We start from the raw sequence: 16,431 nt of genomic DNA, 5'->3' as shown, positions 1-16,431 counted from the left end.
ACACACATATACACATGCTATCATGCCCAGTCTTCTTCAAACAGTTATCATTATTGGGTTGGCCCTATTATTTGGCAGAGAGAGGTATCTGCCTCAGATAGCACATGCTGGGAAGTTGGGGAGCGGTAACGAAGTGCGAAGAGGACAGAGGTGTGTTTGTGCGTGTGCCACACAGTCTGCCTTTACCCAGCTAAGCAAGCTAACTTCCGCTCCCCTCAGGTGCAGTGTATGGGAAAGCCATCTTGTCCTCAGGCCGCCAAATGCCTTGGGTTGGCCCTTATTTTTGCATTTATTTACTGTAGTTATTTATCCCTCCATACCTTGAAAGATACCACTATGTTAGTAGAGCACATTGTTTTAGTTTTCTTGACCTAAAAGACAAATACTTCTGTGGCTGGTGCTATATGAACAGAAAAGGGGGAAAAAACACCAAAAACATACCTATCCTATCCAGCCTGTCAATGGCTACTGTTTCAAAGGCTCTTCTCATCATGGGGTATTCCTCCAGAACCTCGTTGAAGTTGTCCACAGAGAGAGAATACAGGCGGCAGTATGTGTCAGCTCTCACACTGGCGGTGCGGCGGCCCTTGGTCAAAAGGCAGATTTCTGGGATAAAGGGAAGAACAAAACACAGGAAGGAAAAGAGATGAAATGGTTTTAAAAGGTAACTGATGAGTGAGCGGCAGAGGTGGGGAGGACAGCAGCAATTCAAACCCAGTTCCAATATTTCCTGCAGTTTTGTAAGCACCTCATGCCTCTTCACTCAGGCTCATTTCGTTAGGTTTATTTCCTGCCATTTCAATCTAGGCAACAACCAATTTACACATGTCCAGTTGTTGCACAACCATGCATGCATGCATCGTGACTACCCGGAAGTGGCTGGAAAAGTAGGTGGAATGGGCCATCATGCATGATGGCCCAGAAAGCAACCGGGTTGCCTGTATAAAGACATTATATTTTTTTACCCCAGAACAGGGCTAGGAATGTGTGGCCCTTCAGACGTTGATGGACTCCAGTTCCCACCAGCCCCAACCAGCCAAGCCCAATGCTCAGGGATGATGGGAGTTGTAGTCGAGCAACATCTTCCCCATGCATACCCTTGTATAGAAACAGCAAAGTGCAACATTTTGATAAAATAAAATGCCTGCATGGAAATCAAGATATTTAGTACCTGCACTAAATCAGAAGGCTCCGAGCTTTTTTCTTACCAACCTCTCTCAGTAGATGCAGATCCCATACTGCGCTCAGCCTATTTTGCTGCTCTAGGTGGATGTTCCTCTTGTCACTGCCCTCCTTCCGTTGTCATAAAGGAAGCGAACATGCTCCCTTCCTCAAGGGTCTGCCCCACCAATCACACACCTCTTCATGTGCTCCATACACATGAAGAACGTGTTGGGAGATGGGACACAGGTGCTTTTTGCCCCAGGCTTCATTGCTCTGGGGTGGAGGAATGGAGAAATGTGTGTCTCCCTCATATGTTGCCCTTGTGATTCTGTTGCCTTGGGACTTAACTCATTGAAGGGAGGCTTATTTCCTCGAACCACCTCTTCCTGCTAGCACCATTTCCCACACTATTCTCAAGGTTTCCCCAACCCCCAGCAGCAGATTTCAAGGTTGCAGCATGACTGCAAGGCAGGAGGGGAAGCCCTCTTCCATGAACTTGAACTCCATTCCATTTGTAGGAGGAAAATTAGGAGCTACTGTGTTCCGAAGATGGACACCCACCACATCTCCCTCCAAAGGACACACATTTCCAGGATTTGCAAATCTGGACCCAGTTGTGATTAGTATACTTACTGTATATTTTTAAAAAAGGATTCAGTTAGCAATACAGAGGCATTCCCAAATGCTAGCAATCACATTATTAGCTAGAGATGGCATCCAAATGAAATTTTCAAAATTGGAACTGTGCTGCCAGATTTGAATACCACCCTGGTAGAGGCTCTGGTAGAGGCAAACCCTGCTTAGAACAGTTTATTGACAAGTCCCTGTGCACACAGCTTCATCAACAGAGCGAAAGAGGATATATATATCATTTTGTGAATCGTTAATATGAGGATCACACTAAATTAACTTGAGGTTATCATTTACTATCACTTTGGGAATCCCTGCAACTGAAACAGTGCTGTGAAGAACCATTGGCTCATGAGCCCTGTGCCATTTCTGGCAGGAAACTTGATCCCACGGGACCAATATAATTCTGTGTGATATTAATGGCCGCCCTCTGGTTCTGGAGGGGGAAAAACATTGCAAGAGAGGAGGGAAACTTCTGGAATTCATATAGAAATCTTTTCACTTTTCTATGAAACCTCTTAAAAGTTTGATCGCGGAAAAAAAGTTAAATAGCAAGCAATTGATATCCTGGAAATGGTTAACTAACTAAAATAGCTACTGTATATGGCTAACAGAGCAATCCTATATCCTTGAGCTGTGTTCCTGATAAAGGGATACAATTGCTTCTAAACCCCTTTGTCCAAGTGGAACACACAATGCTTGAAAACACACACACACTCAGTTGAAATAATATTGGAGGGACTCTTGACAAGGAAGATGATAAACTGGCCAAAATTCTGTGATCGCTCAGGAGTTGATCTTGCCCCTGACAAGTGACATTATACCTGCAAAATAGATGGTGTTATAACACTAAGTCAATAGAGTCAACAGAGAACACTGGACATCTGCCCTCATGTAATTTTCTGAGCTGTAACATTGTAAAATTCATTCGTCCTTAGTCATTGGCTCACACCACTTTCCTCTGCAAAAATGTTGGCTCCCTTCACAAAGATATCAATACAAGAGTCCATGGTTTAATTTATTTTTATTTTTTTTCCTGAGTGGAGGTGTTGTTCCTAAGTGGATTCAAATTCAGAAGCCCCAGAGTTCTCTTTGTAGACTTCCTACCCATAGTTCCATTAAGGCACCTGGTGATGCGCTCTGTGTTTGTGGGAGACATTTGCACAGGGTTGCATGGCATAAGGAGCCCATTTGACTATCTACACTTGCTGGTTGTTATCTTCCGGGATTGGCTACTCCGGGAGCGCAATCTGTGGCTGGAATTGTGATTGGTGGGTGGTTGAAAAAATTCCACAAATTCCTTGGGTGTGTCTGTTGGCATCAGTGCCAGCTCCAGGTTTTTGTGGGACCTCGGTGGCTTTCAGAGGGCTCACCAATTCCTCATTTGCTTGCGCTCTTCCTTTGGGCCCAATCCACAATTGACCTTTAAACCACCCAGAGGCAGAATCTGATTGGCTTCATTTATAAATCCTAGCAGAAAATTCAGGCGTATCATAGGAGAGATTTAAATGAGGAGGAGCTCTCATCAATCTTATCTGACAGCTTAGTAAAAGGCATTGCATGGTTCTTAAAAAAACCAAAAACCAATTAGGGGTGAATTTCTCTCTCTCTCTCTCTCTCTCTCTCTCTCACACACACACACACACACACACACACACACACTAGAATTTGTGGATAACGAACATTCTGAAAGCAGGACACCTGCAGCACGTGTAGACACAAAGTCAGAAAAGCTAAAGCACAGAATGAACTCAGGCTTGCTAGAGAGGTTAAAAGCAACAAAAAAGGCTTTTATGGGTATGTTCGTAGCAAAAGGAAGAACAAAGAAACAGTGGGGTCACTCAGAGGAGAAGATGGTGAAATGCAAACAGGGGACACAGAAAGGGCTGAACTCCTCAATGCCTTCTTTGCCTCAGTCTTCTCCGATAAAGAAAACAATGCCCGACCTGAAGAATTTGGAGCAAATGATTCAGCAAAGGAAACACAGCCCAGAATAACTAAGGAGATAGTACAAGAATATTTGGCTAGATTAGATGTATTCAAGTCTCCAGGGCCAGATGAACTGCATCCAAGAGTATTAAAAGAACTGGCAGATGTGATCTCAGAACCACTGGCAGTCATCTTTGAGAATTCCTGGAGAACAGGCGAAGTCCCGGCAGACTGGAGGAGGGCAAATGTTGTCCCTATTTTCAAAAAGGGGAAAAGAGAGGACCCAAATAATTACCGCCCAGTCAGTCTGACATCAATAGCAGGGAAGATTCTGGAACAGATCATTAAGCAAACAGTCTGTGAGCACCTAGAAAGGAATGCTGTGATCACCAATAGTCAGCATGGATTTCTGAAAAATAAGTCATGTCAGACTAACCTGATCTCGTTTTTTGACAGAATTACAAGCCTGGTAGATGAAGGGAACGCAGTGGATGTAGCCTACCTTGATTTCAGCAAGGCATTTGACAAGGTGCCCCATGATATTCTTGTAAAGAAGCTGGTAAAATGCGGTCTTGACTATGCTACCACTCAGTGGATTTGTAACTGGCTGACTGACCAAACCCAAAGGGTGCTCATCAATGGTTCCTCTTCATCCTGGAGAAAAGTGACTAGTGGGGTGCCACAGGGTTCTGTCTTGGGCCCGGTCTTATTCAACATCTTTATCAACGACTTGGATGATGGACTCAAGGGCATCCTGATCAAATTTGCAGATGACACCAAACTGGGAGGGGTGGCTAACACCCCAGAGGACAGGATCACACTTCAAAACGACCTTGACAGATTAGAGAACTGGGCAAAAGCAAACAAGATGAATTTTAACAGGGAGAAATGTAAAGTATTGCACTTGGGCAAAAAAAATGAGAGGCACAAATACAAGATGGGTGACACCTGGCTTGAGAGCAGTACATGTGAAAAGGATCTAGGAGTCTTGGTTGACCACAAACTTGACATGAGCCAACAGTGTGACGCGGCAGCTAAAAAAGCCAATGCAATTCTGGGCTGCATCAATAGGAGTATAGCATCTAGATCAAGGGAAGTAATAGTGCCACTGTATTCTGCTCTGGTCAGACCACACCTGGAGTACTGTGTCCAGTTCTGGGCACCACAATTCAAGAAGGACACTGACAAACTGGAACGTGTCCAGAGGAGGGCAACCAAAATGGTCAAAGGCCTGGAAACGATGCCTTATGAGGAACGGCTAAGGGAGCTGGGCATGTTTAGCCTGGAGAAGAGGAGGTTAAGGGGTGATATGATAGCCATGTTCAAATATATAAAAGGATGTCACATAGAGGAGGGAGAAAGGTTGTTTTCTGCTGCTCCAGAGAAGCGGACACGGAGCAATGGATCCAAACTACAAGAAAGAAGATTCCACCTAAACATTAGGAAGAACTTCCTGACAGTAAGAGCTGTTCGACAGTGGAATTTGCTGCCAAGGAGTGTGGTGGAGTCTCCTACTTTGGAGGTCTTTAAGCAGAGGCTTGACAACCATATGTCAGGAGTGCTCTGATGGTGTTTCCTGCTTGGCAGGGGGTTGGACTCGATGGTCCTTGTGGTCTCTTCCAACTCTATGATTCTATGATTCTATGATTCTATGTGTGCATTTTTGATTAGCCAGTCACCTTAATGATTGTCCATATCATTTTCAACGGTGTTTAATGTTTAGATGTTGTACACCAACTAGATATTTTATGATTTTGTGGTATATAAATACTTATAAATAAATAAAAATAAGCAATGAGTATGAATGCTAGACGAGACAGAAGAGTCAAATGAGAAATATAAAATTATCTCAAATATTTAGATGATCCATTATGTTACATTTTAGGTCTAATGAAAGTATGGGGAGCCCATGGTCCTCTAGATATTCTTCCAGGATTCCTGACCAATGGCTGTGATGGCAGGGGCTGATGGAGGTCCAATAACATCTGGCGAGTCAAAGGTGCTGTTGGGGAGGAGTCCAGGGTTCCCTTCAGCAGAATGAGCAGGAAGGCCCACAGATGCAGCAGGATTGGCTCACGACATGGTGAAGGGTGCAAAGCATTTCACATTATCATTTAAAGAGGTCATTCTTTCCATTTTGTTGCACCACTTTTTAAATGTCTTCCCCCCCCCCCATTACAAGACTGGAGAGCAGAGTCTTTTGTTTAAAATTTAGTTAGAACACCTGATTTTTAAAATAGGCTGTGTAACTAATAAACATTGTCACTATTGAATCACACACCTTCTCTGAGCCGCCTTCATTTCATTTCAGTTTTGCCTACTAATCATTATCCCAGTTAGGACAATTTTACAATTCTATTTTAGCATGCTAGCAGGAAGTTCTCAGAAGGTATGTAAAATATTTCCCCCTCAGTCTCTTATTTTGCCCTTAACTCTGCATTCTGAGTTCATTCCTTTGTTTGGAAGGGGGAATCTTTTAAAGAGAGATGTATTGGAATTCCCCGTGTTAAACTGAAGCATATCTGACTTTTATCCAACGGGCGCTTATTGTGCTGCACAGAGAACTGTAATTTACTACAGTGATTCATGCCTGATGGATTGGTTTTTGAGTCTTGCGTTGCATTTCGTGCCTCACCTGCTCTTTTATAGCTACTTCAGAATTAAAGGTCTGCAGGATTAAAAGAGGAGGATCATAGCTCACTGGTAGAGCATCTGCTTTCATGTAGAAGCTTCCAGGTTCAATCCCCGGGAATCTCCAGGCAGGACAGAAAGAATCCTGCCACTGCCAGTCTGTGCAGACCATACTAAGCTACATAGACTTAGTATAAGGCAGATTTCTGTGTTTACACAAAGTTTGGTATATCCTGAGTGAAGAGGGCTAGCCAGGAAAATGACTAGGTTACCTAGACCTCTAGGTCTGTATTGTTTGATTATACAGTGGATGCTCGGGTTGCGAACGTGATCTGTGTGGCACGCACATTTGCAACCCGCAGCGTTCACAACCCGCGTCTGCGCACGTGCGGGTTGCGATTTAGTGCTTCTGCGCATGTGCGACCGCCGAAACCCAGAAGTAACCCGTTCTGGTACTTTCGGGTTTTGGCGGTCCGCAATCCGAAAAGACACAACCTGAAGCGGCTGCAACCCGAGGTATGACTGTATTTCTAGCTTTCTTTTTTTATCCTGGCCCACTTAACTATGCAACTCTCATTAAAATTTGAGCCGAGCTTTTGCTTTTTTTTTTTTTTTTTTTTGCTATTGTGGGAACACACTTCTGTTTGTGTGTGCATTTGTGCTCTCAGTTGCCCACCTGGCACTATGTCTATTTCTCATCCAAGTCCTGTACGCCAGAAGGAAACAGGAGGAAAGAACCAAGGGTAGCTTCTTTTTTAAAAGGTTCCAGAAAACTGTGTGGTCCTGAGCCAGCCTAGAAGGTGCAGCTCAGAGAAGCTCTTGAGGCCTGGAAAGGAGGGTGTCACACAATCCTTAACAGAGCTTTGCAACTGAGCTAAAGCTGAGACACAGCCCTGTTAGACACTCTACAAATGCCAGCTCAGTCCATGCAACTGGCAAATAGGATAGCCACTGACACATCACCAAAAGAGAGGAGAAATGAGGACAGAGGTGTTTTTTTTAAAAAAAAAACAACCCAACATGTACGTATGCTAGATTACATGTATAAATGCAAATTTAGAAATGATGGCTTTAAGTTAAATAGAAATATATCTCACTGCAGTGGGGAAGGCTGTGATCCGGTGATACTTGTGGCTGCTCAGCCTGCTAGTTGTTGACAGGCAACTTCAAGGGCCCAGGTAGCTCAGCTGGTGGAGCATGAGGCTCTTAATCACAAGGTCGTGGGTTTGAGCCCCATGGTGGGCAAAAGATTCCTGCATTGCAGGAAGCTGGACCAGATGACCCTTGTGGTCCCTTCCAACCCTACAATCCTATGATTATATATTCACCCTTCTTATGAGTCTTTATATAGAAGATTCCTTCAAACAGAGCTCTCCAAGCAGAGAACTGTAAAGTAGAGCACATGGCTATCTGACTGGTCCACCACCTGGCTTATAGATAACATGGACTGGGATGGGGGAGAAAGATTCAGAGTATATGGATGGAATACATTTTGGCTTGCATGTCATCTCAGTTGGGTGGGATAGAGTTTGATGACATTGGTCTTACAAATTGCAGGGACTGCACAGTTGCCTGCCTCAAAAGGTTCAGTGGCTCCTGTTAGATGTTCTGTGAACTATCTTAGGAATGCAATCTCTTGGTGCACTCTCTCTCTCTCTCTCTCTCTCTCTCTCCTCCTCCTCTTCATTTTCAATGTGATTTACTTAGCTGTTGAATTCAAGATTCTCCTTTGCTGAACACCTGACACTAAATGCAACATCTGACACTAAAACCGAAAGACACAAAAATTTAGCTAAGCTCCAATTAAAAATTATGTACTAGCATCATTCAATGGCAGATTTATTTATTTTTTAAGTTACTTGGTCTTTATGAACAACTCCTCCCATGAAAACTGCTTTTAAAAAACAAGAAGGTTGATCACTTTCCTAATGGGAAGAGAACCATCTGAAGGCAGCAAGGCAATGCTAAAAAGCATCAGTTTATTTCCTCAGGCCAAACTGCATAATGACAATTACAGGTTTAATTAAAAGGAAAAAAAGTCATGATTCGTGCTGCCCCTAAAACAGATGGCATCACATATCTCCAAAGCAAATTCAGTCATAATGCCTTTGGAATGTAGAATTAGCATTCAGCTAAGCCTGTGTCAAGGCTTTCAGTAAGAGGGTAGGACTTCTAGAGGTAAGGTAAAGGGACCCCGACCATTAGGTCCAGTCGTGGCCGACTCTGGGGTTGCGGCGCTCATCTCGCTTTATTGGCCGAGGGAGCCGGCGTACAGCTTCCGGGTCATGTGGCCAGCATGACTAAGCCGCTTCTGGCGAACCAGAGCAGTGCACAGAAATGCCGTTTGCCTTCCCGCCGGAGCGGTACCTATTTATCTACTTGCACTTTGACGTGCTTTCAAACTGCTAGGTTGGCAGGAGCAGGGACCGAGCAACGGGAGCTCACCCCGTCATGGGGATTCCAACTGCTGACCTTCTGATCGGCAAGCCCTAGGCTCTGTGGTTTAACCCACAGCGCCACCCACATCCCCGGACTTCTAGAGAGGCATCTACAAATCATGAATGGAAATCTGAGGTGCAGAAACTAATTCAAGTTATGTCCCATCTTCCTCTATATTAAGTTTGACAAGAGCAATACTGAAACTAATGAGAAAGAGCACCATCCCTTAGACTAGTTCCAAGTAAGAAGGCAGGCCAATGGGGGCTAGCTGAGAACAGACTGGGGTTGGTAGGGCCTTTATGGACCAGCCTCCACTGCTAAGCCAACAGACATCACCCTTACAAAACCCGTAATTCCATTTATTATAAAATTTATATGCTGCCCTTTGTTAAAAGACCACAAGTGCAAATGAAGAACTAAAAGGGTGCATGGAGCTATTAATTTTAAAGCTTTGTATAAGGAGAAACATATTGAACGTCATCAGCCCTGGTCCTAGTGGTCATATCAGCCAAAGATACTCTACGAACGCCATCTCAGTCCATGCAACTGGCAATTACTCCATAATGATATTTAAGGAACACCTGAGCTCTCAACTCTGTTTGTCACAGATCATTGCAAAGTTTACCAATAAATAATGGCACGGACAATTCTTTTTTGTTTTCCCCTCCCTCTTGGGTGTTACAGAGCTGCTGTGGTGTGGTGGCTGGACTAGGACTGGAAAGATCCAGGTTCCAATCCCCCTCAGACATTAAACTCATGGAGTTACCTATCTAACAGGGTTGCTGTAAGATCAAAGTAGGGTAAAGACCACATAGACTGCTCTGTTCTCATTAGAATAAAGGCAGGATATAAATGAAACATAGGGAGTTGTTGTATTTTATCCCAGATTGCTGCATTCCAGGGGGTTGAATTAGATGACCCTTGGGTTCCCTTCCAACTCTATGCTTCTATATGGATTGGCCAGACTGCTATACATTTTTCTGCGGGAAGGTATGTATTTATTGTCCTGCCTCCTCCAAGTGAACCCAGGCCTTTTCTGTCATCTGGTGCAGAATTCAAATTATAGGCTGTAATGAATTATATCCTTCCAGCTGAGGAAAGCTGACTTCAGCTTTAATTTCTCAGCAGGGAGCGGGTGTTTCATCATGTACCAGGCATATTATGTTGCTGTCTAAACGGGCAAGCTGTTTATCTAGGCCATATGGTGGTTTTCAGCAGGCAAAGGAAGAAGAGGACTCAGCCAGGTCTATCTATCAAACAGCCCAGTCTTGCTTCCCATTGGCTGTGGGGTTCATTGGTCAAGCTATAAGTTCTTTGTGGTGGGAGGAGGGAATCTAAGAAATTATTAAATTCTACTGATGTTGAAATCATTTATTGATAATTCTTACGACCCTCCATTTCATTATGGATTAAAGACTCCTCGAGAATTCCAAGCAAACGGATCTCCGCTCACACTAAGTAAATGGCTGGAGGATTCAGTCAATCACTTTTCTAATACGCACATCCTTCTCCCTTACAGAGAAATGCAGCTTTGGACTCCAGCATCTGTCACCAGTTCTCAGCTCTGCTTGCTCATAAATCTTAAGATTTGTACCCATCAACATCAGAAAGGGAGAGCAAGAGCCCAAATGGAGCAGACCAATGCTCTGTCTAGTCCAGAATTCTGTTTCCCACAATAATATGCCGTATTTTCTGGCATAAGACGACTGGGCATATAAGATGACCCCCAACTTTTCCAGTTAAAATATAGAGTTTGGGGTATACTCGCCGTATAAGACTACCCCTCTTCCAATGCACACCAAATAAAAAACAACAACAACAGTCGCCAGTCCGGCTCGGAAATCTGCTCCACTTCCCAGTGGCCAGGGGTGCACTTAATGCTGTTGTTGGTTCCCTGCCTTTGTTGTGAGCCTTTCCTTTTGTTTTACTGAGGGGGCTGCTTGGGCTGAGGCAGCGGCCACATGTCTAGTTGCTGGGGCAACGCAAGGCTGCCATTTTGGACCACGTGGTCTACTACCGGGAGCAGTTAGGGTCATTCTGTTGCTGGTGATTGGGGGAGGGGCTTCTGGGGCCAATTTTCAAGTGTATTTCTGCTTCATCTAGAGAGCTTGGTGCCCTCTGATTTAATTTGCTGTCGTTTTGTCCTTTGATGGGGAGTTGCTGCAGGAGCTGCTGCTGTAGCCGGCATATAAGACGACCCCCAACTTTTGAGAAGATTTTCCTGGGTAAAAAGTAGTCTTGTACACCAGAAAATACAGTGTGTGTGTGTGTGTGTGTGTGTGTGTGTGTGTGTGTATCTATATCTATATCTATATCTATATCTATATCTATATCTATCTATATCTATATCTATATCTATATCTATATCTATATCTATATCTATATCTATATCTATATCTATATCTATATCTATATCTATATCTATATCTATATCTATATCTATATCTATATCTATATCTATCTATCTACCTATCTATCTATCTATCTAACTATCTAAAACAGTTCTGCCGAATCAGGCCAAAAGCCCATCTAGCCCAGCTTCCTGTTATCACAGTGGCCAAGCAGATGCCCATGCGAACCCCGCAAACAGGACTTAAGTGCAACAGCTTTATATTGTTTGTATTGCCCCTGGTAGCACATAAGGTTTCCTTGTTTTATCCTCATGGAGGTGAGCCACCAGGGCCAACCCTACCATTAGGCAGAGTGAGCTGGCCACCTAAGGCAGCAGATTTGGGGAGTCATGAAAGGGCAGCAAAGGCATCCAATGTGTTTCATATAACCGAGCAGTGGTTTAAAATGGTCAACATTTCAAACGATATGAAACACACAGCCAAAATATAATGTGCTTAGAGTTAACACGGTGGGTCACAGCTTTCGTCATATCCATTTTTGCAGTATGGCAAAGTGTAAAAATACATAACTGTGCAAAGGAAGCACAGAATGGCAGATTGCATTACAAAGAACAAGGCAATGCTGAATTTGTTTTCACTAATCTTATGCGTTATGATGTGGTGACTTCAGAGTACACAGAGTCTAATTAAAAGGGATTTTCTCGTACATAATGCAATGTAACACTGCTTCCCAGTTCATAATTTTACAGTACTGATCTAGAAAACAGAGATAGCTGCTCCTCTAAAGCAGGGAGGAACTTCATAAGCAGATAGGTCAATGTCTTTAGCAACCTAAACAGACTGAAAGGCAATATCCTGTTCTGATATGGCTACATTACTGTCAGAAATCATGCAAACACAATAAGAACATTAGAGATAATACAAAAAGAGGAGTGCTGGTGCCCTGATATACTGCAAGCAACAGCAAAATGCTTAAACTTGGCTCTTTTGCCTAGTCAGCAACCCACACCCAGGCAATACAGTTATGGAAGCAAAACTGTAATAATTCATAAACCATTCCTTTGAAGGGAGAGGGAATTATGTTGCCTGTAGGTTGGCTTAAACAGTTTGGAGCTTGCAGTGTCCAGGCTTATTTTAGAAATACATTAAAAATCCAAAATTCAACTATTATCCATTTGCTATTCAAGTTTTGTCCCCATCCTCCTCCGTGCTAAATCCTACAAGGGCAACACTGAGATGGAGAAGGAAGAAGCTGGCAGTCAGTGCCATCCCATTGACTGGTTTTAAGGAGGAAGGTAGACAGGTGATGGCAGGTTGAGGCTGGTGGGACAGTGCCCATTCATGCAGATGCACCAGCCTCCATTGCCTTTATGTATGGAAAATGTTCCAAAATTACAGTATACAATTCCAGCAATCTACACAAACAGTTGGATTTTACACTAGTTTAGCTTTGTCAATCTTTGTCCCCTCTTCTCCCCAAATTCCTAAATCCTGCAAAATAGATTTACTACTTTTTTTCTTTTTCAGACCTGCGTAGGACTGACCGCTGCTTGTATAGGATTGCACTGTTGGTCAAGCTGAAATCTGATGTGATAGGTGCACACAGCTTGTGTGAGCATTCTTGCCCCTGATGTGTACGTACAAAAATGTACTTGAAACTATAGCATTTTGGCTCTTTTTTAAAAACACCACCACCACCACCACCACCAAACCAACTCACTGCTCTGGTGTTAATTTAAGTACACCCCCCTCACATGTAACTGTCATTAGAAATTGAACAAGCAGCAGCAGCTAAACTTTATTAATTACAGATGTAGGTTTAATGACCCAAAGTATCCATTTGCCCACCCATAGAAAGTAGAAGGTTAGGAACTGACCAGGAACAAGTTCTTCTGAAATACTTGCGTTATCCAGAGCAGTGTGTGTGGACTGGGGTGAGGGGATGCAGCAGAAACTGAAAGCTCATACTGAATGAACTCTAAAACAGCACACCATTTAAATTAGCTGGAAAGAAAGGGAAGCAATTTACATGCATCGTTGTTTAAAATTAATCACACAGCCTTCTCAGTGAGCCATCCATGCATCAAGATGTGATGTAAAGGGAAATATTTAATGGAAAGTCATTATGATGTCTATTAAGATGGAAGGTATCGCTGGTGCAAAGGATCCTTCAAACATTGCATTCCTGCTCTTTTACTTCTTAACTCCATTGTTTATCCAAACGTAATTCTTATCTACTTAATGTGTCTACCTCAACTGCACTGTAAAAACAAAAACAAAACAAAACGTTCCTCAAACTTTTGTGTAAGGATCCTTTAAAATATCACAGAGGATAACATCCTAAAGACAATTAACAATAGTTGGGTTGCAAATAAGGTAATCAGATAATGAATAGTGGTCTGTGTTCAGGAAGACTTCTGAGATTACAGGTGTTGCACAGTTTCGTTTTTCTTGTTGTGTAAATAAGAATGTTTTCGGCTTAGAATATGAGGTGAGAATTGAGGCTCTAAAAGTTCTGCTCTGACTCAGATTTTAATAGAAATTGAGAACTCCTGCCCCTCTGCTATCAGAGATGGATTTAGGGGAGGGCACAGAGCCTTGGAGATGCTGCGATTGTTATTTAGAATGGAGCACAAGAGGTGAGGGTGCACTGAATTTTGGCACTGCACAGGGCGCTGGTGAAATTTTAGACCCCAAAGTCAGCCACCACTGCTATCAACACACACACCTCCAAACTCCCTCTCCCACCCATGTGTCTTTCTTGCTACTTAGATGGTGATTCTGTCTCCTGCTCTCTGCCTCTAACACTGGGATAGAGAACTTTTTCAGCCTGAGATTGTTGCATTTCCTCGCAGGCAACTTTCTGGAGGCTGCGTGCAAGTGGAGAGTGAGGCCAGAGGCCAAGGCAGGCAGAGCTATGAGTGTGACTCTTAGCTTTGTACAGCAGGCTGCATTCTAGCCATGCAAAGACCAGAGGTTTCCACATACCTTCATCTCTCAAACCGAGAAAGGTATTATCACAGTTCATGGCGGGAGGGAATCCTTGACGGTACAGGTCAGGCCTGGAGTGCCATGTGGGAATGTACCAAGGGCTGGTGAGAGGAATGGAAGACCACATTTGACCTCTGAGCAGAGGTTCGCCACCCCTGCTCTAGTGTACTGCATGCAGTGAAGACTGTGAGAAGTTCCAGGTACAATGGAAAATATCATTTTGACAGCACTGTTCACATCTGTTTGGAGGGAGGAAGGCATTTTACAGGGGAAGCAAGATTCCCAGTGACCTCAATGGCATCAAGGGCTTAATGTGTTCTGATTCGGTTTTCTATTTTCCTGCACCGACCAGGCTTGTTTCTTTAAAAAAAATTAAAAATCCAAAGTGAAGGATTTGATGCAGTTCTGAATCATGGGATTCAAGAAAGACATTAGTGTCTTGCCTAACTGACAGCCAAGTCTGAAATTTCACCCAGTAGTTTTGCCAACAGATTGCTTCCTGCAACAGGATGTAACTTAGTAAACATTGTGATAGATTAGCACCCATTTTAAGCTAACCAGAAATTAGCTGTTGTTGTCGGGAAACTCAATACATACCACCCTGTCTAGTGTAACCAGCTGCAATTAGGTAGTCTTTGTACAGACATACATTGAACTTTGAAAAAGATCGGATGATCATAAATTAGCAAGTCTGGATAGGAGAAGGGTTACCGTCAACTAGCAAGTCACATATAGGAAAGGCTGGACCAACTGCATGATCCCTTAAGAATAATGATGAAAGTGTGCAGCACAAGAGGTTTGTTCCTTTTATAGCATGGTCCAAGATTAGAGAAGAGGAGATGTCTATTGGGACTTGAGTCATTGTGGCTGGGGGCAGGCTACATTCATGGATTAAAAGACATAGCTCATTCTTCCTTTATCATTTAGCTATGTATTTCTGTATGGATAAGCAAACACTGTGGACTTTTACAATACGCTGGGCCTTGATCCTGCAATGGAATCTTGTACACAGAAACCAGACATCTTAGCTAGATTGGAAAGGTGCATGCAGATAGCATGCAGATGTATTCAGATTAAAAAACCTGCAATCCTAAACATCCAACAAGCGTTTTATGTAAGATGGAAATACTGGTGGTAAAAAGGAAGGCCCAGCTTGGTGGGGATGCTCAAAATATTGTACTTCTCCTGAAGGAACAGGTGTGTTCTCTGGTAAGGCTCTTTGGCCCAGTTTTGCCCTCAAGTAGATAAGGATGATCTTGTCATTTTGAGATTAGTTTATCCAACACACATTACATGGGGCTGCTCTTGAACGTGCCTAGAGGTTTTACTTGGTACTGAATGCAACAGCCCCATATTCGGACTTCATGGCACCAGTACTTTAACAATTGCACTGGCTTTCCACCTGCTTACAAGCCCAGTCCCAGGTGCTAGTTATCATGCCGATAATGGAGAAGGGCTGTAGCGCAGCGGCAGAAAACCTGCTCTGTATGTGGAAGCTCCCTGGTGCAATCCCCAGCATCTCCAACTACAGCTGGAAATGTCCCCTGCCAGAAACTCTGGAGAGCTGCTGCCAGTCCGTGTGGGCAATATTAAGCTAGATCAACAAATGACCCTTTTGCTCATTTTTTTTGTTTTTTTTCCCCCTCCCCCCCTTCTTTCTCTTTTCTCTCCCCTTCTCTCTCTCTCTTTCTTTCTTTTTTTTTTGGTGTGTGTGTGTGTGAGAGAGAGTGGGTTTCTCTTTTCCTTGCCTTTTCTTCTTTCTGACTTTGTTCTTTTTCCAACTAAGTATCTGGTTATCTTAGTCTATTATATTAAAAAAAGATATTTTGTAATGGGTTCGTATTTTTGTATAGCTACAAATAAGTATCAGTGAAGAAGTTATAAAACAAAAACAAACAAGTAAGCAAATAATCTGGCTTGGAATGAGGAAGTTTCCTATGTCCCTTCCTATGTTCAAAGCCCCAAACAGTTTGGGTCCAGGATATGGGAAAAGACTGACCTACACTGCATGAAGACTGTAGTCATGTATGCAGACTGTATAACATATAAAACCTGCTTTGTTGGGTTTTCTCTTATAAGAGTCGCTTTCTTCATCTGCTTCCCCCTACATGGGGAGAAGCTAGAGATGGAGGGAGGAAGTGGGGTGATTTTTAACAGAAAAATAGCTATGGGGAAAGGATTAGCAACAACCCTCCCCAAGGCTGCTTTGGGGTTTTTTTAAATAAAAAAATAGTCAGGTGAAGGATACATGAGACTGCATGTCACATCTAGTGTGGGCTGAAGAAGCAATGAGGGG

At 43.3% G+C, this 16,431-nt stretch overlaps 1 protein-coding gene across 1 annotated transcript in view; it reads right to left on the bottom strand.

Annotated features, from left to right (window-relative positions):
• Nucleotides 1-16,431, bottom strand: part of HCN1 (hyperpolarization activated cyclic nucleotide gated potassium channel 1) — a 182,826-nt gene that overhangs the window by 9,441 nt on the left and 156,954 nt on the right. Inside the window, exon 7 of the mRNA XM_083465833.1 lies at nt 442-606. Coding sequence (XP_083321959.1) covers nt 442-606 — 165 coding nt within the window. The remainder of the gene's footprint in view (nt 1-441; nt 607-16,431) is intronic.

Source organism: Podarcis liolepis, assembly GCF_965112155.1.
Source record: "Podarcis liolepis genome assembly, chromosome: 11".
NCBI classification, from domain to species: Eukaryota; Metazoa; Chordata; class Lepidosauria; order Squamata; family Lacertidae; genus Podarcis; species Podarcis liolepis.
Note: the sequence above shows the minus strand (reverse complement) of the source record. Positions and strands in the feature narration are given on the sequence as shown.